The sequence below is a fragment of the Marmota flaviventris genome, chromosome 1 (genome assembly GCF_047511675.1).
Source record: "Marmota flaviventris isolate mMarFla1 chromosome 1, mMarFla1.hap1, whole genome shotgun sequence".
Taxonomy (NCBI): domain Eukaryota; kingdom Metazoa; phylum Chordata; class Mammalia; order Rodentia; family Sciuridae; genus Marmota; species Marmota flaviventris.
This window is the reverse complement of record NC_092498.1, coordinates 210,985,203-211,009,151: the sequence shown is the minus strand read 5'-3', so window position 1 is coordinate 211,009,151 and position 23,949 is coordinate 210,985,203. Positions and strand designations below refer to the sequence as shown.

At 52.3% G+C, this 23,949-nt stretch overlaps 2 protein-coding genes across 5 annotated transcripts; one reads left to right on the top strand and one right to left on the bottom strand.

The window, feature by feature from the left end:
• The first annotated feature begins 11,437 nt into the window (after positions 1-11,437).
• Cnn1 (calponin 1) lies at positions 11,438-17,960 on the top strand. Its single transcript, XM_027955280.2, has 7 exons — positions 11,438-11,584; positions 13,408-13,529; positions 16,025-16,091; positions 16,182-16,319; positions 16,506-16,616; positions 17,038-17,184; positions 17,259-17,960. Exons 1-7 carry the CDS (start codon positions 11,522-11,524, stop codon positions 17,502-17,504), a joined length of 894 nt encoding a protein of 297 aa, XP_027811081.1. The 5' UTR covers positions 11,438-11,521; the 3' UTR covers positions 17,505-17,960.
• Positions 17,961-20,281: 2,321 nt separating this feature from the next.
• On the bottom strand, positions 20,282-23,949 carry Elof1 (elongation factor 1). Of its 4 annotated transcripts, XM_027955299.2 has the most exons (5): positions 23,875-23,911; positions 23,501-23,549; positions 21,421-21,554; positions 21,194-21,264; positions 20,282-20,961 (listed from the first exon to the last, which is right to left on the bottom strand). In XM_027955299.2, the coding sequence occupies exons 3-5, from the start codon at positions 21,534-21,536 to the stop codon at positions 20,897-20,899; spliced, it is 252 nt and encodes an 83-aa protein (XP_027811100.1). In that variant the 5' UTR covers positions 21,537-21,554; positions 23,501-23,549; positions 23,875-23,911; the 3' UTR covers positions 20,282-20,896. The 4 variants fall into 4 exon arrangements, with proteins under 4 accessions (XP_027811100.1, XP_027811101.1, XP_027811098.1 ...); XM_027955300.2 differs by lacking the exon at positions 23,501-23,549 and having other exon boundaries at positions 23,885-23,949; XM_027955297.2 differs by lacking the exon at positions 23,501-23,549 and having other exon boundaries at positions 23,875-23,942.

Below are 23,949 nucleotides of genomic sequence, written 5' to 3'. Positions count from 1 at the left end.
CCTCCGGAAAGACAGCAAATCAAGAAAGCAGATTTAGCTGGTCCCCTCCCACAAAGGGAGAATCACCAATAGGAAAGAGGAAAGGCGTTGGTCCCGCCTCATAACAAGCCAGGCCACACCCCTAACCTTTAAGTGGGCGCCCGAGCCGGGAACTTCGGGGCCGGGAAGGAAGCGGGGTGTTGAGCTTGGAAGTTCTGTGAGGCAGCCAGAAGCCTCGTTCTCCCACCTGAAACGCGGAGAGGAATTATTAAAGGTGGAAGGGACGCGGATTCCTTCGTTCACTCAGCAAACGTTGAACGCTTATTGTATGCCAGGTGCGTTCTGGAATCTGCGGATTCGATGATGACATTAGTGAAGAAGACAGACCAATAACGTAGCGCCGTGACTGGGCCAGTGTTTAACCCATATGTGCCTCGATTTCCTCACCCATGAAATGGACAATTACAAAACACTTGGGAGAATTTTTTGTTGTTGTTTGTTTGTTGTTTTTTTTGGTTTTGAGACAGCTTCTCACTATGTTGGGCAAGAATTCCTGGACTCAAGTTGTCTTCCCATCAGCCCTCCCACCACGCCCTGCTTTAGTAGGATTTCGCTACTGGGAGAGGAACCAGGGGCCTCCACGTGCTAGGCAAGCCCTCTATCCCCTAGCCATATCCCCAACCCTGTGACTGTGTTTTGAGTGCCCATGTGATCTCTCTGTGTGTTTGTGTCCGATCCCCACGGTCTACACAGGGCTGACTACCCTAAACGTATGTGAGAGATACCGTCTGAGTCTCCCGATCTGCACCTCTGCTCCTGATATCCAGCTAATCTCACTTCGGAGTATGGTCATATTGAGATGGTACAGCTGGCATCTGCCTCACTGGCTATAGAAGCTAGGCAGTAGGGCAGAGGAGAATCCTGGGGTGTGGACATGGCGACAGGAGGATGACCACCTCCGGTTCCTCCCTGTGGTGCCTCCTCCTCCTATAGTTCTGGGCCCTGATTTCATCTTATACCAAATAAGCTCCTGCAAGTACCCTGGAACCAGGCAAACTCCAGGAGCCAGAGTCCCGGTAGTAGGAAGATGCGAGGCTGGAGGGCGGGGTCATGCCGTAAGGGGCGGGGCCTAACTTGCCCCTGCCCCCTCCCCAGGTTTGCTCCGCCTGGCCATCAGTACTCTCATCTGGTGGCACCTGCTCTCCGTGGAGACAAGCATCCTCAGCCTTTAAGAGTGAGCTAGGGGGCTGGGGTTGTGGCTCAGTGGTGGAGTGCTCGCCTAGTATGCATGAGGCACTGGGTTCGATCCTCAGAACCACATAAATGTAAAATAAAGATATTGTGTCCACCTAAAACTAAGAAATAAAATAAATATTAAAAAAAAAGAGTGAGCTAGGTCCTGGCGGACACACTCCAGCTCCTGCTCTGCGCTCCTGTGGTGGGGGAATCCATCAACATGGGTTGGGCACTGTTGAGGATGTCCAGCTGAAAAAGGAACCCTTTGGGGAAATTTCTCACCTAAGATTGGCCCGACTCAGGAGCCCCATGGGTAGGCCCACTGCCTCTTTCTAACCCAGTACTGTGATTGGGGTGTGGTTAGAGTGTGCCCGGGAAGGGCTCCGGTGTTGACATTTTATCCCCACTTTGAAGCATTAAGAGGGTGGAAACAATCCAACTGTGGTGGTAAAGTGGGACCTTTGGGAGGTGATTAGATGACAAAAGGTCATCAGAACAGGGCCCCCGTGATTGAATATTGGTGACTTTATAAGAGGATGTAGAGAGCTGGGAATGGTTTGTGCACACCTGTGACCCCAGTTAGGCAGGAGACTCAGGCAGGAGGATTGTAAGTTTGAGACCAGTTTGGGCAGCACAGCAAGACCTCTTCTTAAAAATAATAAATAAGTAAATAAATAATAAAAATAGAAATAAAGAAGAGGAAGAAAGACCAAAAGACACATGTGAACTCGGTCTCTTGCCACATGATGACTTGAGGTGACTTGGTACTCTGCCAGCAAGAAGGCATCACCAAATGTGGGTGCTTGAACCTTCAGAACTATGAGCTAAATAAAACTTTATAAAATAAAGTCACCCAGCCTCAGTGTTTTGTTATAGTAAAAGAAAATGTGTGGGCTGGGGTTGTGGCTCAGTGGCAGAGCGCTTGCTTAGCATGTATGAGGCACTGGGTTCGATTCTTAGCACCGCATATCAATAAATAAAATAAAGGTCCATTGACAACTAAAAAACATTAAAAAGGAAAGAATGAAAGAAAATTGGTGATTACACCCAGCCAAGGCAGAGGCAGATAGAGGAACTTGGCCTCTCTGTGTCAGTCCCCCACCTATCCTGGTTCAAGCTTTCTAGAGTGGGGGTTGGTGAGCCATCTTCTCATCTCTTGAACTATGGCTCAGGCTTTTGGTTACCTACCCTATGATAGGTGGACTCCTGCTGGGTGAGTGGGCCTAGGGGTCCTATTCATTCAACCTCCTGCTCACTTGTCCCCTGCCTCCCTCCAGACCTAGTGCTGATTCTCTGCAACAGAGGGACCACATGTCCATATTGGCATGAAGTTTCTCTCTTTGCCTGTGACTATGGTATATAATGATCCCTGGAGATGCTATCTCCACCCATTCACCCACCCACATGCACTGGACATCTACTGTGTGCTTGGTTATGCTGTTCTACTTTTGGACCCCAGAAGAACTGGGTTGTAATCCCATTCCTGACCCTTACTAGCTGTATGTCCTCAAGCATCTGATTTTCTCTTGCTGAGCCTCAGTTTTTGCCTCTGTGCAATGGGAATAACAAAGTACCTCAAGAAACTGTTGTGAAAGGGAGACAAGGACATACAGGATTAGTATAGTGCCTGCTACATAGTTGGTGCTCAATAAGTGGAGTTATTTATTATCCTAATATATTCTTTTCACAGCGTTTACTATTTACCATAAACTCTGAGAAGAAGAAGGAATTTTTTTTTTACTTGTGTGGTGCTAGGGATCAAATCCAGAGCCTCCATGCTAGGCAAGGTAATTGTTATAAAAATGAATAAATGAGGGGTTGGGAATTTAGCTCAGTGGCAACATGTGTAATGCAGCCCTCATTCAATCCTTGGCCCTGAAAAATAATAAAATGAATAAATGAGTGGATGGGGTTTTCTAATTTTCATCCTATCTGAAAACCCTAGCAACTCTCCCTTCTTGTTGGGATTCTATCTGCTTCTGCTTCTGTTTGAGACTTTAAAATAAGCCCTGAGACTCTCTTCTGCACCACTGACTAATCACCTAACCACTGTCTTCCCAATCTTTTTGCAGACCCAGCGGTGACTGCTTTACCTTGCTGGCTTCTGTGCCCACTTCTATCTCCTTGCAGCCCTTGGTCAATCCTGGGGACTTGGGCATGGGGGACATGTGGAGGCCTCCCTGGTCCTCTCCAGCTTCCCCTCCCACTCTCTAATGCCCAACTCCTATTCTTCTGTCCACAGTGGTTCCTGAGTACAGCTTCTGAAATTCTCTAATGGCCCTACTGTGTGCTGTGGTCATGGATAGAGTCTGCACTGCAGAGCTGGAATCACTTTGATGCCTCTCTAAACACACACACACACACACACACACACACAGGGGATTGATGCCAGCGGTGCTCCACCACTGAGCTACATCCCCAGCAGTGGGTAAGGGAGTCCTCTGTCCCTAAAGTATGAAAAGGGACTGAAGAGAAGTGAAAGAGCTCCCCCCAACCCTGCTCACACCTGGACCCAGAGCCAAAGTGTGTGTAGGGTGAAAGGAGCCTGAGGCCAGGCCCATGCTGCCACAAGAAGGCTCAGAGTCCCTCAACAATCATGTGTTAAATGCCTCTAAGTGTGGAACAGCAGTGAGCAAAAAAAGATCCCTGACCTTAGGGAGTTGACATTCTATTGGAGGAAATAAACAAAAGGCCTGTATTATATATAAATATTTTATGGTTTGAACTTAGCAGTGATTATACAGGTGTGTTATGTAAAAATTTATCAAGCTCTCTATTAGGATTTGTGCATTTTACTTTGATACTTTGATCTTAAAAAGGCCGAAAGTGGTAAATGATGTCTTATACACTTTTCCATATACCTGATAGTCTTTAAAAGTCAACTTTAAGGTCTGGGTGTGCAGCTCAGTGGTAAAGTTCTTGCCTAACAATTGGGAGGCCCTGAGTTCCATCCCTAGTGCCCCTTTTAAAATGATAAGTAATTTAGAGAAAAATGAAGCAGAGACAGGAGGCGGTGTGGGGGTGGGGTGGGGGGAGTAACTGTTGGAAACCAGGCGGTTTAAGGAAAGCCTCACTGAGTTCGCCTTTAGGTAAGACCTAGAGGCAGTGAGGACTTGAGGTGAGATTGAGAGTCTCCGGTGCTCTCCCAGAGACACCCAGCTCTAGGCTGTTAGTAACTCAAATGAATTAGCACACAACACAGAGTCTTGGCAGTAGCCATGGCCCTGGGCAAGGAGGGTTATCAGTCCTCACTAACCATTTCTGAGGCAGGCGCGGAGGTGCGCACCTATAAGCCTAGCGACTGGAGAGGCTGAGACTGGAGAACCTCAAATTCAAGGCCACCCTTCAGGCCTGTCTCAAAATGAAAAATAAAAAGGTCTGGGTGATGCAGCTCAGTGGCAAAGAGCCCCTGGGTTCGATTCTCCGTACAATAAATAAAACACCAATTTCTGCAGTTTTTCAGTTATTCTGTTCGGAGAGCCGATGCGAGGTCGCGGATACCCCTAAAGCTGCCTCAACAACTTTGCGCAGACGCAGCACACCCTCTTCATCAGGGCTCCGGTGACTGGCCAATCTTAGAGAAACTGCATCCAATCAGCTGCAGGTCTAGAAGGCTTACGCGCCCCTCCCAGGACCAGATGACAGCCCACTCGGGCGGCGGCTGGGGTCACTACTGCCTTCTGTTCCGCGCATCCAGCTGCGCGTAGGCGCAGTTCATTCTATTGAGCTGGAACGTGGGCGGTGATGGGGTCTCCTGGCTGCGGGCTTCAGAGTTCCCAAAGTCCCGCCTCATGAGGCAGTCTTGGCTTTTATTTTCTTATTTATGCTTCCAGAGTAGTCGATTTCAACATAGACGTTTGCTTATTTTATATACGTATTAGCACGGAACACGGTACTACATGTGAGACCCAAGCACACTCTAGCACGCAGTCCTCAGAAGCATCCTAGCAAAGCGCCGGGTGCGGCAGCACACGCCTGTAATCCCACCTACAGGGAGGCTGTGGCAGGAAGATCTCACGTTTGAGGCCAGTCAGGGCAATTTAGCGAGCCCTGCCTCAAAAAATAAAAAGGACTGAGAGTGTAACTGAATGATAATGCGCCCCTGGTACACACACACACCCTAGAAAAGCGGCAGCTTCAAGGTGGAGGGTCCTGGCAGACATCATCCTAACCAGTTGACCATGGTTAATATCACCAGCAGTGAGTCATCATGACATCATGAAGCCCTTGGTATGATGCATTAGGGCACATCGTCATCTTTTTGGCATCCTTCCCAGCAACGCCAAAACTTCAATCTAATCGACATAAACCAAACAAAGAGAGGGTCAACAAAATAACCCACCAGTACTTTCCGAAACTGTCAAGGTCGTTGAAAAAACCGAAGAACTGTCACATATTCGAGGAATCTAAAGACACATGACAATTAAATGCAAGGAGGGATCTTGGCTTGAATCTTGAGACATAAGTGGAAAAGGAAAAACTGAAGAAATCCGAATGAAAATATAGCAATTGTAGCAAAGTTAATTTCTTAGTTTTTATAAATTTATGATGATTATGTAAGATGTTAACATTAGGAGCACCTGGGTGAAGTGTAAATGAGAAGTCTCTATACTATTTTTTCAGCTCCTCTATAAGTCTAAAATTATCTCAGAAAGTTTTTTTTAAAAAGAAAACCTAGGGAACAGGCACTATTGATATACCCATTTTCTAGAGGAGGGAATAGATGTGCAGAAAAGTTAAGACATCTGTTCAAGGTCACACAGCCAGGAAGCAGCAGAGCAGGCTTCAAACTTGTAAGCCAGGGATCTAGAGTACTACCCCCCACCAGTCCTGGGGTCGAAGCCATTGAGTTACCACTGAGCTTCCCCTGCCCATTTTATTTTGAGACAGGGTCTCACTAAGTCAGCCAAGCTGGCCTCTAACTTGCAATCCTTCAGAGTAGCTTGGATTACAGGTGTATGCCATCACAACTGGCTGAGAGCCCCTGCATTTAAATGCAGAGCCACAGTGACTTCATTTAGTTGAAAAAAAAAAAAAAGTACTATATATTCTGGATCCATCTTTGTCTATCTCCTTTGTCCCCTGTTGATGGACCCACAGGGTGATAAGGCCACTGTGATAAATATTCTTGCACATATTCTCGTTCTTCATATCTACATTTGTACTTCTTCATAATATTCTTTAAAAGAGGATATGCTGATTCAGAAGTTAAGGACATTTGTCATTTTGAAAACTCTCAATAAACTGCCCACATCCCTGCATTGCCTAGTGTTACATATTCTGATTTTGCCAGTCTGAGAGTCACCAGTAAAAAAAAAAAAAAAATTAAGTTTATTCGACCAGATGTTTTTTCTACAAAAAAAAAAAAAATTCATTCAAAAGATCAAGGTTGGACAAGGGATTGTCCAGGCTGGACAAGTTGTAGAATGGTTTTTATAGCCCCCATCACAGCCTGTGACACACACCCTGTGGGAAGCCATTCTCACACGTGACTGGGCAACTCCCGGTTTGGGTCTGAGGCGCTCTGGCTAAACTGTGTTGGAGCTTTACCGGCCCTCTCCTGGTGCGAGAGCCTGTCCGTGCGGGGGTGTGACTGACCACTGACCCCGGGGACCAATCACTGACCCTGACCTTGGAGTGCGGCCCCCCTCAACCTTCATTGGATGGAATTCTCCCCTGAATTTCTTGTTCCCCAATAAAAGGCTACTCCCTGGCATGCTCACTCTCTCTCTCTCCTGCTAGCCCTGAGTAATCCTTGCTGCCCTACCGGGTGGTTCGAGGTGACAGCCAGAGGGGGAGCCGTCTCGGACCTGGTCATAGAAAAAGGTAACTGAGTCTGTGTGTTTTATTTCGATCTCACTAGTTAACTTTTATGCCAAGAACCTCTTTAATGAAACCAGTGTGCTGGTCGCATGGTGGAAACACCCCCTGCCCACTCCCCTAATTGCTCTTCTAGGCAGAGGAAAAGTGAAAATGTAAAAAATTCCCGTACCTCTACTGACCTCCATCCAGAAGGTGCTGGGAAATCATGCCCTTTCCTTGTGTATTGGTTAGGCATCCACATGTCAGACAGACGTGGGCTCCAGTCCCTGCCCACCCACTTTAGTCATATTTATTCAATGAGCAAGATTTTTCCTCCTTTTCCCCCTCCTGCAGTACTGGAGGTTGAACCTAGAGGTGTTCTATCACAGAGCTGCACTCCCAGTCCCTTTTATTATTTAGGGTTTTTTTTTTTTTTTTTTGGTGTGTGTGTGAGGGTGGGTACTGGGAATTGAACCCAGGGGCACTCTACCACTGAGCTACATGCCCAGCCCCTCTTCATTTTTATTTTTTAAATTTTGAGATGGGGTCTTGCCAAGTGGCGGAGGTTAGCCTTGAATTTCATTTTCCTCCTGCCTCAGCCTTCCAAGTTGCTGGGATTACAGGTGTGTGCCACTGAGCTTCCCGGCAGTGGTGGCTTCTCCTCCTCCTCCTCCTCTTCCTTCTCCTCCTCCTCCTCCTCCTTATTTTTTGCTTTTGTGGTACTGGGGATTGAACCCAGGGTCTTGTGCATGCTAAGTGCATGCTCTACTGTTGAGCTATAGCCCCTGCCCCCAGTGAGCAGGTTTTGAGTGCCTGCTGTATGTATGTACTGCTCTGGGTGCTGAGGCAATCCCTGTCCCAATGGGGTCTCCATTCTCATGGGATGAGATAAATAATAAGCAAATGTATGTGTAAGATGTCAGGAGAGGGCAAGGGAAAAAAGGACAGGAACAGAAGAGAGTGGCATGGCTATTTTTATAAATCAATTTTTTAATTAAAATGTTTTTCAGTGGTGGGGATTGGATTTAGGGCTTTGCACATGTTAGGCAAGTGCTTTACCACTTAGCTACACTCCCAGCCAAAATTAAAGTTTTGAGAAGATAAAAAACACCCATTTCCAGATGTAAACACTTAATGAACAGCTCCCTCCTGCCCACCCTCTCATGGGCAGTATGGGATTTGGGGCATGCTATTGCTTTAGGTGCTCAGGGAGGACATCTTTGAAGAAGTGACATCTGAGCACAGACTGAATTAAGGGAGGAAGAGGCCACACAGACATCTTGCAGAGATGTGTTCCAGGTGGCAGGAACTGCCAGCACAAAGGCCCTGGGGGTGGGAACATACTTGGGGACTCTAGAAATATGGAAGCGTCTGGAAGGAAGCGTATAAGCAGTGTGACCCTGGGAGAGTGGCTTGACCTCTCCGAACCTTGAGTTTCCTTACCCATGGAATAGGTCTGAGAGTTTCCATTCTCAATGGGTTATGGTGAGGACTGAATGAGATTGTGCCTGGTACAGTGTCTGGTACCAACTGAGCACCCCAAAACAGAAGCCATTAGAAACAATGGTCTCTACCTGTTTTCTGGAGGGAAAAGCTAGGCCAGGAGGGAGCCAGCAAAGAGGGGCTGCCACCATAAGCAGATGCAGCATAGGACTTCAACCGTCTCCCAGGATACACAGGGACAGAGATGAACTGTGCTCAAGGTTTAGGGCGTTCACTCAAGCAGAGGGGAGGCACCGGTTTTTCTTTCAGGACTGACACTTGGAAGGAAACACGGTTCCTTCCAAGATCCCACACTTCTCATTTAGATGAGAAACTGAGGCACGGAGGGGTTGAAGCCTGGGAAATGCCAGCTGGGAGCTGGGCAGGGGGGCTGCAGGTGGGCACTTGGAGATGGAGCTGTCTCCGGGGTTGGGGCCTCCGGTTGGGATCAGCCCCTTCTCTCTGCCTCCACCGCTCTCTTCCAGATAGAGAGACCATACAGCGACCTCCAGAGAGAGACACAGAAAGCGTCGGAGCCCTGGAACTAAAACGGAGATGGAGAGATGGAGAGAGAATGGAGGGAGCGATGAGACAGGAGGGCAGAGACAGTGAGCCAGGCCGATTCACAGCGCCATCAGAGAGAGAGGGAGAGAGAGAGGCAAAGGCAGAGACTGAAAAAAAAAAAAAAAAAAAACCTTGGCGACACAGAAGGAACGACAAACAGCGACCCAGAGACGGGGATGAATCAGACAGGATAAGAAGTACAGCGTCACAGACCGAGAATCGGAGAGGACAGACTCAGGGAGGGCTGCCCTTTCGGGAGACCCCGGGCTGCCCCGTCGGGGGCGAGCCAAGAGCTCCCCACCCCGCCCCCGTCGTGCCTGGACCGTGACTTCAGAGGCAGCGCAGATTCTATAAATGGCCAAGCGCGGCCGGGGAGCGCGGCCCGGTGAGTCAGCGCGTGACGTCACCGCCGCCCGGACCCCCCCCCACAGGCCCCGCCCCTCCCGGGCCGCCAGGGGGCGCCGACTGCGAGCTGGGCCCAGGCACCGGTCCTCACATGCGCAGTAGTGACCTGCGGTCCCCTCAGCGAGGGCAGCAGGCAGTAATTTGCACGTTTGATTCCCAGCTGTGCCATCCTCGAGCCGTGTGATCCGCACTGCGGGCTTCGCTTCTCTGTGCCTCATACAGAGCCACCTCACAGGCTGCTGTGAGGGATGAGTTAACTGAGCCAAAGCACTTAGTGCATACTAGGTGCTAACTGCCAGCTCGTTTGATGAATTTTATTGTACCTTCACTGTATCGTGACATGCCATCAACTGTTTCTTAGCATGTTGCCTTAGGCCAGTGGTTCTTAAATGGGGGCGATCTGCTCCACCGCCACCCCCAGCCCCAGAGGACACTTGGCAATGTGTGTCTACATTTTGACAAGCTAAGAGGTACTACTGGCATCTAATCAGTAAAGGCCAGGGATGTTGCTTAAAAAGTCCTACAGCGCCCAGGACAGCCTCCCATCACCAAGAATGATCCAGCCCCGACTGGATGCCAAGGTTGAGAAACCCTGACTTTAGCCCATAGCATTAAGGACAGGGGCCTGCATTCATTCAAATTCTCTGCTCTGCAGGGTCTGGGGATGTTGCTCAGTGGTACAGTACTTGCCTGATATGTAGGAGGCCCTGGGCTCCATTTCCAGACAACAGTTTAAAAAAAAAGATTCAGAAATGGGTGCAGCGGTGTATGTCTATAATCCCAACAACTCTGTAGGCTGAGGCAGGAGGATCACGAGTTTGAGGCCAGTCTCTGCAACTTAGCAAGCCAAAACCCTGTTTCAAAATAAAAACATATAAAAGTCTGTGGGTGTAGCTCAGTGTTAAAGTACCCCTGGGTCAATGCCTAGCACCACCAGGAAAAAAAAAAAAAGCAAAATATATCATCAGCATGTGGCAGGTTGCTGGCATGTCGTCCAAGTGTCTCTGTCGTGTCCTTGACATATGTTGCATAATGTGGATATGACATCTACCCCTGTGGTCCAGGGGTAAGAGCTGGCCAGGCAGGGCAAGTATCCAACTAGACTAGCCAGTCTGGGACAGGGTGGTTGTTCAAGGCCCAGGACTCACTAACAGTCAGCTCATGGTTCCAGTGACCCACAGGTGGATGGGAAGAGTAGATCCAAGATCTCTGCTCTCCCAGAGCCTTATGAGGGGCTGAAGGGGACCGAACTGGGGTATCAGATCCTCAGTAGAAATATTACTATTGGGCTGGGGATGTGGCTCAAAAGGTAGCGCGCTCGCCTGGCATTCGTGCAGCCCGGGTTCAACCCTCAGCACCACATACAAACAAAGATATTTGTCCGCCAATAACTAAAAATAAAAATATTTAAAAAAAAGAAATATTACTATTGCCTGAGTTCTTCTCCTGTGCACGTTGGAGGCAGCATTTGTTCTGATCTTCACAACACTACACAAGGTAGGAGCTGTCATTAGCCCATTTTACAGATGTGGCAACAGAGGACCAGAGAGAAGGGACTTGCCTAAGGCTATATATAGACTATTGGTGTCTGGGCTAAGCTCAGGGGTGGTGCTTGCTAAACTACCAGGGATGACAGTCTTGGCTCAAGATTGGAGAGGGACAAAGGGTGATGACCTCAGAAATAAAGTGCCTCAGAGACTGAGCCGGAGACTCAGTGGACAGTGACAGGCTGGGGTGGGGGAGAAAGTTGGTCTCTGTCTGATCAAGCCCCCTTCTCAGAATAATGCAGGCTGCCCCTCTAGGTGGAAACAATGACACAATTAGCTCCCAATACCAAGGCCCTGACATCACGAGGAAGGGGGTGGCCAAGGTGGGGGGGCGCCCCGCCCCTTGGCAGGCCCGTTCAGCCAATGGGACGGCCTTGGAAGAGACCCGGGCCACCTCCGGAGCTTCAAAAACGTGTGAGGAGGGAAGAGGGTGCAGACGGAGTCTCAGCTGCTGCCTCCCTGGTCCTCAGCGTCACTACTGTCCCCACCAGAGCCTTCTGGTCAACATGTCCTCTGCTCACTTCAACCGAGGCCCCGCCTACGGGCTGTCAGCTGAGGTCAAGAACAAGGTAAGACTGGCCCACTTACTCTGCCAGGCCACAAGCCCCTCTCTTAGGATTCCCTGAACCCCTCCTGCCTATTCCATGTGACAGGGAACCTGAGAGGGGAAGAGGGAGAGGTACAGGGTAGTTCTGGCTTTCTGACTCTTGTGAACACCCCAGAGCCCTCAGATACTTTTTTGGGGTGCGATGGGGGCACCCAGCCACCTGATGGAAGTCCTTTGTCAACCTTTGGTGTTCCTGGCAGGGACACAGAGGGAAGACTTGTTGATTTTTCTCACAGCCCCCAGCCTGACAAAGAAATTGAGAACCCTTGACAGCTGGTTTCCTGGGAGGTGAAGAAAGTGTGGGAGATCAGGAAGGAGATGGTTGGGGTGGAGAAGTGGGCGTCAGACCCCCCAGGGGGTTTCCTAATTGCAGTGCTAGGCAGACACCAGGAAACCATCTTCACGTTATGGATGGGTTAACTGAGGTCCCAGCTAAGGCGGGCACAGAATTGGGACTCTGAACTCACCTCCCCACAAGATAGGGCACTTGAAGCCCCGTCCCACTGGAACGCTCCCGGGGCGTCGCTAGGGCAAAGTCCCAGCCCCATTTGACAGAGGGGACCACTGAGGCGCAGGATGGTTTTTCCCAGGTCCCACAGCAAGGGAGCGGGACGGGATTAGAACCTGGGTTGCGGGACCCTCGGGCTGGAGGAAGGGGCGGCAGGGGGCGGGTGCTCTGGCGGGAGTCCGATCCCAGCGCCGCCCCCTTCCCCCCAGAGCCGCCCCGGAGTCGCACCGAGCCGCCGCGCCATATAAGGCGGCCTCAGGGAGCCCGGGCCGCGCTATATAAGGGCGGGTTTGCTTTATAAAGCGGAGCTGGTGGGGAGGGGGGCGGCAGGACCCGGGCCAGGTGAGGGGCCGCCCCCTCCCACCTCCCTCCTCTCCACCCAGGGGAAGGGGCCGCCCGAATCCTCGGGGGCTGGGAGCCTGGCTGGGCTGGAGGATTCTAGAGACGTGGGAGTGGGGGCGAGTGGAGAGGGAAGGAGGGGGAAAGTAGAGGAGATACTGGGAGCCTGAGACAGACGGGGAGGACGAGCCAGGAGCGAGATAAGAGCGAGGCGGGGAGGGGAGACTGAGGAGCCCCACCCCCCACCAGAGCCAGCAAACCTGAAGTCAGAGCGAAGAAATGGACCTGCAGGGTGCTCCAGGAACTAGCTACCCAGAGATGGGGACCTGGAAACTGGGCCAAAGGAGGACAGACAGAACTGGGGTTGTCGGGGAGAGCCTGAGGAGAGGGGGATTGGAGAAAGAGACAGAAGTACAGGGACCCAAGGATCAGAAGTGAGAGGAAGGCAAGCCCCCCACTTGGGGCAGAAGACCCCGGGAGACACCCAGAGACAGATGTTAGAGTATGCTCCCTAAAAGTCAGCACCCAGCTCTTTAACTTTCCCCCTCCCCTGCCTATGGCACCCTCTCTTCCCAAATGGGGGTGGAGGGGGCAGGGCCAAGGGAAACTAAGCCCCAAGTTTGGCCTGGAGGGGGAACCAGGAGGCCGGCGCCACCCCCCAGCTTGGGGATCCAGCTCTCCACCCGCCTCCTTGTCTACATTCTCTGGTGCCAAACCTCAGAATGCCCGGAATGGCCCCCTGGGCAGGTGCCACCTCAGCCCTGGCCCTCAGCCCCTTTCTAGCCCCCGCCCCCATGGACACTGGGATAGAATTGCCTTAGTTGGGATGGGGCAAGGAAGGAGATCAGGCCTGGGGAGATTCGAATCAGACTCAGGGAGCCAAAGCTGTCCTCCATTGCCTGTGTCCTCACCACCCTCTCTGTGCCCCTAACCCCCAGCTGGCCCAGAAGTATGACCACCAGCGGGAACAGGAGCTGAGAGAGTGGATCGAGGGGGTAACGGGACGTCGCATCGGCAACAACTTCATGGATGGCCTCAAAGATGGTATCATCCTTTGCGAGTGAGTGGCACTCTTGTGGTACAGACCTTACCTTCAGCTACTCCACACCCAAGTCCTTGTAGCCCCTCAATCCCCCTCAAATGACCATGAGCCTGGAACTTGGCTGACCACCTTATAGCTGATATCTCCAAGTAGTCCTCTGAGCTGGCAAACAACCACTGTGCCCATTTAACAGGCAAATAAAACTGAGGCTCAGGTGAGACACATTGTTCTAAGTCTCACGGTGTCACAAGGGAAATGATTCCAGAATCTTAACCAGCAGCTCTACAGGGCATGTCAATTCATGGTCTCCAGCATCCCAAGAAAGAGAGGTGACCGTTAAAAGGCAGGGGCAACCATGACTGTTCATCATGGGCTTGGCAATGGGCATGAGCCATGATAATTTTTTACTACCCTCAGAACCTCGCTGCCAAGGGAAATGAAAACCCTCAGCTCCGAAGCTCCCATCCCCTTCCTTGAATGGGGCCTGAGCTCAGCTGGGGTCTTGTGTGCCTCTCTGAGTCTGGTCCAGGCCCCCAGGCCGGTGACCACGAGAGCCAGAGTTTGCCCTTGAGCTTTCCAAAGGTGCAGACTATGGAGTCCTAGGTGCTGAGAAGGAGAAGTAAGGGTGCTCATCTTGCTTCATCATCTCCATCCATGCTGGTGTCCCATCTCATGGGCGCTGCTTGAGTCTCAAGAGTACAGAGCAAGGGCTGGGGTGCAGCTTGGTGGTAGAGTGCCTTCCTTGCATGAAAGAGGTCCTGGGTTGCACCCTTAACACTGCCCAAAAAGAAGAAAAGAGTACAGAGCTAACCTACCCATCAGTAATCCACTCATGCAATAAGCATTTATAGCTTCTGCTGTGTACCAGGCTCTGGTCTAGGCACAGGGATAGTGAACCAGATCCACTTGGATGGAGTCTGATAGGAAGCTTTAATCCTACTGGGGGAGATCAAAGAATTGATCAAACAATCACACACTTGCAGATAAGTGCCAAGGAGAAGAATCAGTGGGAAGTATGGTGGGAGGAGTGGGAGGACCCTCGCGGAGTGGAAGTCCTCTCCTAGTGTGGTCTGGAGGGCCTTTCTGAGGAGGTAACATTGAACAGAGTTCTGGATGAAGCGAAGGAAGGAGCCAGGAGACCTGGGAGAAGAACAATGGAAGCAGAGCAGAGCAGACAGAGCAAAGGCCCTGAGGTAGCATGCTGGTACCTACTCAGGGTGGGGAAGTGGAGGGAGGTAAAGTCATCAGGTTAACCGGAGGCCACGTGATACAGGGTCTGTTAGTCATGTAGAGGAATTCAGACTTTATACTAAAGGCAATGAGAATCCAGTATGGAATTTTGAACTGGAAGGTAACTTAATGTGTGTGTGTGTGTGTGTGTGTGTGTGTGTGTGTGAGAGAGAGAGAGAGAGAGACTGGGGATCAAACCCAAGGCCTCTTGAATGCTAGCCCTTGAATTGCTTTTAAAAGGCCATTTTTGGGTTGGGGATGTAGTTCAGTGGTAGAGAACAAGCTTGCTTAGCATGGGCTGGGTTTGATCCCCTGCACAGCAAAATGAGAAAATAAAATAAAAGGTCATTCTTGTCTGACACAATGTCATGTCTGTATCTCAGCTACTCGGGAGGCTGAGGCAGGATGGCAAGTTTGAGGCCAGCCTCAGCAACTGAGTGTTAGGACAACTTATCCTGCCTCAAAAAATACATAAATAACTATGTAAAGGGCTGGGGTGCAGCTCAGTGGTAGAGCACTTGTCTAATATGCACAAGGGCCTGGGGTCCATTCCTAGCTTAACAAGGAAAAACTAAAAAGGCCAAAAGTTTGTGAGGGAGGAGGTGGAAGCTGGGAGCCCACGGACAGGAGGCCACTACAAGGGCCCAGCAGAAGCGCTGGGGACTCAGAGCAGGGTAGGGGTGGTGAGGGGCAGCGGGCAAGTGGGTGGGCTTCCTCATGCATTTAGAAGGCAGAGCCCAAGGACTTGCTGCGGAAGAGAAAGGGGAAGTCAAGTCCAAGTAATTTGGCTGAGCACCAGGAAAGGTGGGAATTGTTGCTTACTGAGCATAGCAGAGGGAGGAGGGATTGGTGAGCAGATGTGTATGTCAGGAGTCTGGGGTGGTGGGTGCTGGATTTGAGCAGATTGGAACTCCCACGGAGGGAGGGCTGGAGAGCGAGAGGCCTGGGCTGCTTGGCCTTGCCCACTGGGGAATCACTGGCACATGGAGGGCACTGAAAGTGGGGATACTGATGAGATCACCAAGGGGGTGAGTGTGGTCAGAGAAGAGGTCCCTGTGGGTTCCCCGCTGTGTCCACAAGAGAAAAAGAAACTGAGACATAAGTGGCCACCAATGAAGCCTTAGGAAAACTAGGAGATCCTGACATGGGGACTTTGTGGCTGGTGACCTGAGTCCACTTTCCCTGTGGTTGGTTTCCCATTCGCCCTGAGTTTGCTTATCCCACCTGCCTGGCCTGCTGGGAGCAGCAGGGGCTCACCCCGGACCCCCCTCCCCTCTTTGTAGATTCATCAATAAGCTCCAGCCAGGTTCTGTGAAGAAGGTAAACGAATCAACCCAAAATTGGCACCAGGTAAGCCCAGAGGCAACTTCTCTTGGTCCATTGTCCACAAGCCCTTCAGCCCTCCCCCGCTCACCTCTAATGTTGCCTGCTCCCCTCCAGCTGGAGAACATTGGCAATTTCATCAAGGCCATTACCAAGTATGGGGTGAAGCCCCACGACATCTTCGAAGCCAACGACCTGTTTGAGAATACCAACCACACCCAGGTGCAGTCCACCCTCCTGGCTCTGGCCAGCATGGTGAGTGTAGGGGCAGCGTGGGCACAGGATAGGGCTGGGCTAGGCTGGGCTGCATGCGGGGCCACTTGTGCCATCAAGCCCAGGACGGGTGACCTGGGAGGGCGGGTGACCTGCCATGTCTCCCAGGGGACAATGCAGCCTGCTAGAGGCTCTCTTGTCAGTCCTTGTCCTCCTGGCCCCACCCAGGCCAAGACGAAGGGAAACAAGGTGAATGTGGGTGTGAAGTATGCGGAGAAGCAAGAGCGGAAATTTGAGCCAGAGAAGCTAAGAGAAGGACGGAACATCATTGGGCTGCAGGTACTGCCCCTTCCCCATTCACTGCTGCGCTGAGTGGGAGGTCAATGCCCTCCTGGAGGGAGGGCAGCTGGTGCCTGGAGGTTTGCGGGGGCAGGACATCTGGCATTAACTAACACTAGGCCAGGACCCTGCTTAGCCCTTTCCACTCGTGTTCACTCCCTCTGCCAACAGACCAAGGGGCCAGGCACTCTTCACCTCACCCACCCCCAGGCCTGGAGAAGCTGCTAGCCTACTTTTGCCAGGATGGCCCAGTTGATGAGAATGGGAACCCAAAATGTTGGTTGTGTGCTATGCCCACTGACACTCATTTTCTAGCTTGTAAACCAAGGGAGGCAGCAGGGCCTCATGATCCGACATCAGGTGTCTCACGGCCCACGGGGGAACTTTGTAATCTTTGGTGTGACTCTTTCTGGTCTCCTAGATGGGCACCAACAAGTTTGCCAGCCAGCAAGGCATGACAGCCTATGGTACCCGGCGCCACCTCTATGACCCCAAGTTGGGGACAGACCAGCCCCTGGACCAGGCCACCATCAGCCTGCAGATGGGCACCAACAAGGGAGCCAGCCAGGTGAGTAGGGGGCTGTTGGTCACACTGGCCAGGTCCTCACGGTAACCAAGGCCTGACCACTCTGTCCTGTGTAGGCCGGTATGACTGCACCCGGGACCAAGAGACAGATCTTCGAGCCAGGATTGGGCATGGAGCATTGTGACATGCAGAATGTCAGCCTGCAGATGGGCAGCAACAAGGGGGCCTCACAGAGGGGCATGACGGTGTATGGGCTACCGCGCCAGGTCTATGACCCCAAGTACTGCCTGACGCCAGAGTACCCGGAGCTGGGTGAGCCCACCCCAAACCACCACGCACATAACTACTACAACTCTGCCTAGGGCCCCCCAGGGAGGCTGGCTGCTGCTCTTGGCTGGACCCAACCGGCTCCAGCCAACCCTGTCCCCCTGCATGGCGTCCTCCAGCCCCCTGGCACCTGCCGATAGGGTTACAATTTGGGGAGTGCAGACTGGGGGACCTGTGAGGGAAGGGGGCCATCCTCCCTGTGGCACTGCAGGGTCCAACCTACAGCTGGGTGTCCTTGAAAGCACCCAGATGATGCACTGAGCAAAGCTATTCCAGCTGTCCCCCACTCCCTCACAAGTGGGTACCCCCAGGACCAGAAGCCCCCAAACCAAGCCCCCAGAGCCCAGGCTCCGCCTGCCCCCAGCCCATTCCCACAGTGGGAGCAAACTGCATGCCCAGAGACGCAGCGGACACACGCGGTTTGGTTTGCAGAGACTGGCGTACGCGGATGTGACAGCAGCGTTTGTAACGCGAGCACTTTTTTCCTATTTCACTGGAGCACAATAAATGCTGTAAAATCACCTGAGGCTTGGAACTGCTCTGTCCCAGAGCCTGTATGGCTCTCGCACACATGCAGACAACCTTGCTCAGATACACCCCATCTCCTGCACTCACATACCTGCCCCAAGGAATGCACAGGGACCTCAGTCCATTAGACATAGGACAGGCACCGTGTCTAGTGCAACATCCACATGCACTCCTAACCTTGCACACAAGATGTGCACCTACATGTAGTCCACACTCGCCACCAGCGACATGTGAAATGGCAAACACTGGGCTGGGGTGGAGCTTGGTGGTAGAGCCCTTGCCCAGCATGTGTGAGGCCCTAAATTCCACCCCCAGCACCACAAAGAAAAAGAAATACCGGAATGGTGATACACGCACAGCCTCACACACCACAGTATCCATGCACACACCCTCCTGTGGACAGGTTGGTGGTAGTGAGGAAGACCGAGTGCCGACACTGGTGGGATGGGATGTGACTCTGCTGCTTGCTGGCTCAGTGACCTTGGGCACAGCCTGTTTTCTCATAAGAAAAATAGGAACAGTGAATCTTGTAGGGTCAGGGGAAGCTTCAATGAAGTGACATGCAAGGGTCCTGGTGGTACTCGTGGGCAGGGGCAACCCCTTCAGCCTGACTGGGGGAAAGTAAAGATTGGTTCTATGGGACAAGGCAATGTGTCCTACTGACTGGCATGGAGCTGCTGAGTGGCTTGCCACAGGGTACAGCTGCCCCTCTCTGCCTCACTTGCTCCTAGCCTTCTTAAGGCTGAGTCCCAACTCTGGCCTGTCACTCCAGGACCTTAAGTTTGTGGACAGGGCTCCAACCACTTCACCCTTCAGAGGGCGTCTTGTTCTGGAGAGGAGGGTCCAGCCCTCCTGCCTGGAAGAAACCAGTCACAGGGTGCTAAGGGGAGAATGCAGAGAATGGGAGGGGGACCCAGAGCAGTCTTCTTCCCCTCCCTCCTTCACTCCCCCATAAGGACAGAGGTTGAGGCTGGAATGTGGGGACCTGCAGAGACAGACACCAGAAGTCCCTCATGTAGATGCACACAGTCCCTGGGGCCTCGTAAACCAGATTCCAGGCACTCTTGGCCTGGTGACCACAAGATCTGCTCCCCCCAGGGCAGCGCAGGGAAGCTATGCTGAGGAGGATCCATGCCTGGCCCAGGGCCCTGCCTCCTTAGGAAAACAGTACCATATTAGCACTTGGTCTGTCAGGCTAGGGTGGGCCGGTGACAGGGAGGGCTCTGGGTGCCAAAGGAACAAGACCCCTTTCAGCTGGATCTTGGTACTGCTGAACTCAGGGGCCTGTCTACCTTGCCGCCTGGGTCCTCTATCTCCTTCCAGGTCTAGGGGACCTTACCCGGGGCGCTAGAGAAGGTAGAAGTGCCAGGGAGGGGTTTGTCACTGCACAGTGCGTGGCTAGGACTTCCAGGCCAGCTGAATCTTCCTTGGCTGTTCTCTTGTCCCTGCCCTGGGTGGCACTGGAGCTGTTTGAACAATTCCAGGCACTCTCCCTGTCCATTCCCTCCTCTTCATAGCCCCCCCAATTTTTTACATCCTTCCCTCAGTACCACTGAGGACTCTGAAGCCAGGTTACCTAATGCGAAGGTTCCATGAGGCCAAGTTCAGGTGCTGGATCTGCCCAGGTTACCAGGGTCAGGGCTCCTGCCACCCTTAAGACCCTCTGAGGGCAGGTGCACATCTACCCGCAGTCTTCTGACACTCCCCGCCAGCCCTGCAAACAGGTCCTCTCAGTGGACCAGTATGTTTCTCCAGGGTTCCGCCCCTGCCCACAGCCCCCAAAACATCCCATGAACTTCTGTTCCCTGGACTTATAAGGAAGATCACAGGCTGTGGAGCCAGCCTGAGTTCAAGACACAGCTATGTCTTTCTGGCTGAGGGACCTCAGTGGCCTCCTAGTTCTCGGGCCTGTTTCCCCATTTGTGAACCTAGGGTTACCTTGCACCCATCTCACAGGGCAGCTGTTGGGACATGGAAATAACAAGCCCTGAGAGCAGTGTCAGGTATGGGGTGGTCTTGAACACTGCCTCCTCTGTACTGCCTCCCATACCCCAGGGTTTTCACTGTGACTTCTGTAAACACCTGGCCAGATGTGTCTGCTCCATCCTATGCACCCAGCATTGCCCTGAATACTTCATGAATGAAATACTGAACCGTTTGAAGGACTGACAGAACCCCACCTCCAACCAGTGACCGCTACCTCTAAAGTGCCTCACCCTAAATCCCACCTCCTCTTCTGGCGCTGGGGTAGACACAGAAGCCAAGAAATCACAGTCAGCCAGGATCTCCATGAGCTGCTTTATTGAAGGGCTAGTTGATTGACAGCTATCCCCACACCGTTCCTTGCCTCCTCTATAAAAGCAGCTCCCATTAACACAGAGCTTATCTAGTTAGCACAGGGAAGCTGGCCTCCTACCGAGGCCCAGCCAAGGGACCTGGGGAACGTGGCTCTGACACCCAGTTACAGGCACTGGGAGGAAGGGAAGAAGGGCGGGAAATCCTGTTCACACAGGTGAGGTGCTGGTGAGGTGGGTGAGGAGTCCAGGGAGGTCCCGCTTCAGACTCTGGTGGCTTCCCTTGCCCAGGATGTCAGGAACCTACCCTGAAGGAGCCAGGACTCCAAAGCCACAGGAGGCTGGGGCTGGAGAATGGAGCAGTTCAAAGGAGTCTGGAGCCAAATGAGGCCAGTTTGGGCCTCTCAGGCCCAGGAGACCAATTTCACCCCAAGTCCACGTGCACACAGCCATGCTTGCAGCCACACCAGCTCACTCACGCTCACACCCATTCCATACACACAGCTCTGGACCCACACCCTGGACCCCTGGAATGTCTCTGGATTGGGACCCAGCAGGTGGGTCCGTGGCAGGCAGGGCCACCAAGGGATGGGTCCTCTGTGTTGCTACTGATTGGCTGCCTCACAGGCATCTATCCAATCGCTGTACACATCCACTGGTTCTGACAAATCTGAATTGCTGAGGTCAAGGACAATTAGTGGCACTGGACACCCCCCCCCCAATATACCTCTGCTCATCTTAGTGGCAGTGGCCCTGTGCCAGGCCACAGTGGGGCTAGAGGCGTAGGGATGGACTCCAGCCCCCTCACCCTTAGCGATCTGCCCCTAATTAGCCCACCCTGGGCATGACAGCTCTGACTACCCCCGCCCCTCCCAGCCAAAAGCTGCATTTTCCAAGGATACATGTGATGGGCGTTTGAAATTCCTCTAGGCACACGGTACAAGAGATGACTCCGGTATTGCGAGCACGGTCCCTGATATGGGATAGAGTGAGGTGGAGAGAATGATGAGCAATAAGCCCTTGGTGACCCCCCAAACAGAAGGACTGGGACAGGATGGAGGACTACAGGCAAGGGGGAGAGACTCAGGTACCCAGTGGGGCAGGAGGCCTCACCCAGCCCCTCACTCACATTTTCACATCACAAGACTTTTCGTGGTTGCAGAAAGGACAGGTGAATTGGGTCTCCAGGGTGCCTGTCATCTTCTTCTTGGGGGGTGGTTTCCGTTTTGACTTCCTGCGTCCCATGGCTATAGGTGGGCAAACCTATGGAGGTGAGGGAGGGCAGAAGTCAGAGGCTCATAGTAGCTGGCAGTCCTCTCGTTTGACACTCTGAGAAGCAGACTGGGAAGGAGCCTTGGCAGTGGCCCATGGAATAGGGAGGACTTGTACAATGGTGCCCAAGCTCTACTTCAGGGGGCTGAAGTTCCCAATCCCAAGGCAGAAAGACAGTCCCCTCCTAGTGCACTCTGGGTGGCCTCTAACCCTTGCTCCCCAACTTACTTAAGCTTTCTGTGCCCTGGTTTCATTGTCTACAAAACAAAGGTAAAGACGCTCCCTCAGAGTCCATTAGATCACTAACACACTACCTTGCTCATCTCTTAAAATGTCAGAAAACTACCTCTTCATCCTCCAGCTATCCATTTCTCCGCAGGTTTTTCTCTGCTGCCTGTGTCCCCCTCCCATTCTTTACACTTCTTGTCACTCAATCAAGGTCATCAAAGCCAACACCAACAGTCAGTCCCCTTTTCACGGCACTGGACACACCGATCCCTCCCATCTTTCCCCTGTAGCTCTCCGGACCCCAGCCTCTCCCTGCCCGCTGCCTCCCTGGTGGCCCCTTCTAGCCCTCCCCGTCCTCTGCTGCTTCTTCAGCCTCCCCAGTAATAAGAAAGTCCATGAGCTCCATCTTTTGGGCCTCTGCCTGCTCCCTCCTCACACCTCCACGGAGGTCCTTGGGCTTCATGCATCCCACCTCTTCAGCCTCCACCACAGACCCAATGGTCTCCTTGTCTTGGACACAACTTCACCGGATGTCTATGAATGCAAAGTAACATGTCCAAAATTGAGCTCCGGGCACCTCAACCTCTTCTCTTGAGGCTTTCTCCATCTCAGCGGACAGCACCTCCATCTTTCCAGTTTTCAGGCCAAAACTCTTGAACTCATCCTTCTCGTTTTCTTCCTTACACACCCTATACCAGACTCTGCCCCTGCCCTTCTGAAATACATCCAGAACCTTACCACTTTTCATCACCTCTAAGGCAATCCCCATGGTCTGAGGAGCAGTAATCTCAGCCTCCTCATTCTCAGTCTTCCTGATCCCCAATTCTGCCTACCTCCTTCTAAGTATAGATTCCACAAGGGCAGGAATTTTTGTCTTTTCTTTGTATCCTCAGAATATGGAATTGCTCATGGCCATAGAATTGCCCTCTCCCTCCAACATATATTTACTGAATGAGTGAGGAAGCAGATCCCAGGAACTCTGTTCAATCATACTAATGCTGCAACCAACAAGGCAGGCAAGGTGTCTGAAATTCCAATGGAGGATGGCAGGCTTTTATGAAGTAAGCACATAAGCAAGAGAATTTCGTGTATTAGTAAGTGCTATGAAGGTTATTAAACAGGGCTAAGTGAAAGTTTCTGAGGTGAGGCTGCTCCAGATAAGGGGATTGGGAAGGACCCTTTCTGGGTATCATTTAAGCTGAGGTCTCAATGACAGGAGGCAGTCATGATGCAAAGATGTGCAGGCAGAGGAATGGCCAACTGTAAGTGCCCTGAGGCAAACTGCTTTTTTCCAGAGTGTGGCTGTAGCCCAGAGAGCAATGGAGAGAAGAGTGTGAGATGCAAAAGATCAGCTAGATCTCACAAGACCTTTAAGGTTTAAATAAGGTGCCACCTGGTCTGTAGCCCATCTTGTCACCTGCCAGGACAGTGTGTTTTATTTTTTTCCTGAAAGCTCAGCTCTGGCTACAACAAAAATCAGCTCAGGGTGCTCAAAAAAGGCAGTTTTCTGACTCTAATCCTAGACCTCCTCCCATGAGAATGTCAGTTCTGCAGGGACATGTTTTGTTCACTGCTGAATTCCTTGCACGCATCGTGCCTGGAACACATTAAGTACTTAACTACTTATTGAATGAATAAATAAGTCTCCTGAATGAGAGCAACGGAGGGGGCCCAGTATCTCATTTCACCCGGTGATCACAGCACCGCACCTGAGGAATGGATTCTGCCTTGCACAAGAACCAGAGGTCCAGGTGTGTCCTATGGCAACGAAAGTCCAAGCGCGTCAAGGGAGAGCTGGAAGAGGGTTGATCCCCGCCCCCCAAACTGCCGCGACACAAGAGGCGAGGGGCGGGCTGTTTCTCCAGGCTCACCGAGGCCTGGACGTCGCCTCCCGACGACCACCCGAAGGAGGCAGGGCCAGAGCTGCCCAACTTGGAGGGCTAGGGTCCGGAGATCAATTTCCCCGACCAGCCGCCCCCCAAGCCGGGGACCCTGGCGGCTGTTCCAGGACCGCGTGAGTGTCCCAGAGCAGAAGAACGACCAGTCTGGCCCAGCCCCAACGCCCGCCCGCGCGCACGATCACCTGCACTCGCCTTCCCTCGTTGCAAAGGCCCGGTTCGCCCGGGAGACAGTGACTTCCGGCTCTCGGAGGAAGCGG

Coding starts and splice junctions, on each gene's coding strand:
- Elof1 (XM_027955300.2), bottom strand. CDS start 21,536: ATGGGACGCAGGAAGTCAAAACGGAAACCACCCCCCAAGAAGAAGATG. Junction 21,265..21,420: donor AAGTCTTGTGATGTGAAAAT/GTGAGTGAGGGG, acceptor ATCCCATATCAG/GGACCGTGCTCGCAATACCG. Junction 20,962..21,193: donor ATTTCAAACGCCCATCACAT/GTATCCTTGGAA, acceptor TCAGCAATTCAG/ATTTGTCAGAACCAGTGGAT.
- Cnn1 (XM_027955280.2), top strand. CDS start 11,522: ATGTCCTCTGCTCACTTCAACCGAGGCCCCGCCTACGGGCTGTCAGCT. Junction 11,585..13,407: donor CAGCTGAGGTCAAGAACAAG/GTAAGACTGGCC, acceptor CCTAACCCCCAG/CTGGCCCAGAAGTATGACCA. Junction 13,530..16,024: donor GATGGTATCATCCTTTGCGA/GTGAGTGGCACT, acceptor CCCTCTTTGTAG/ATTCATCAATAAGCTCCAGC.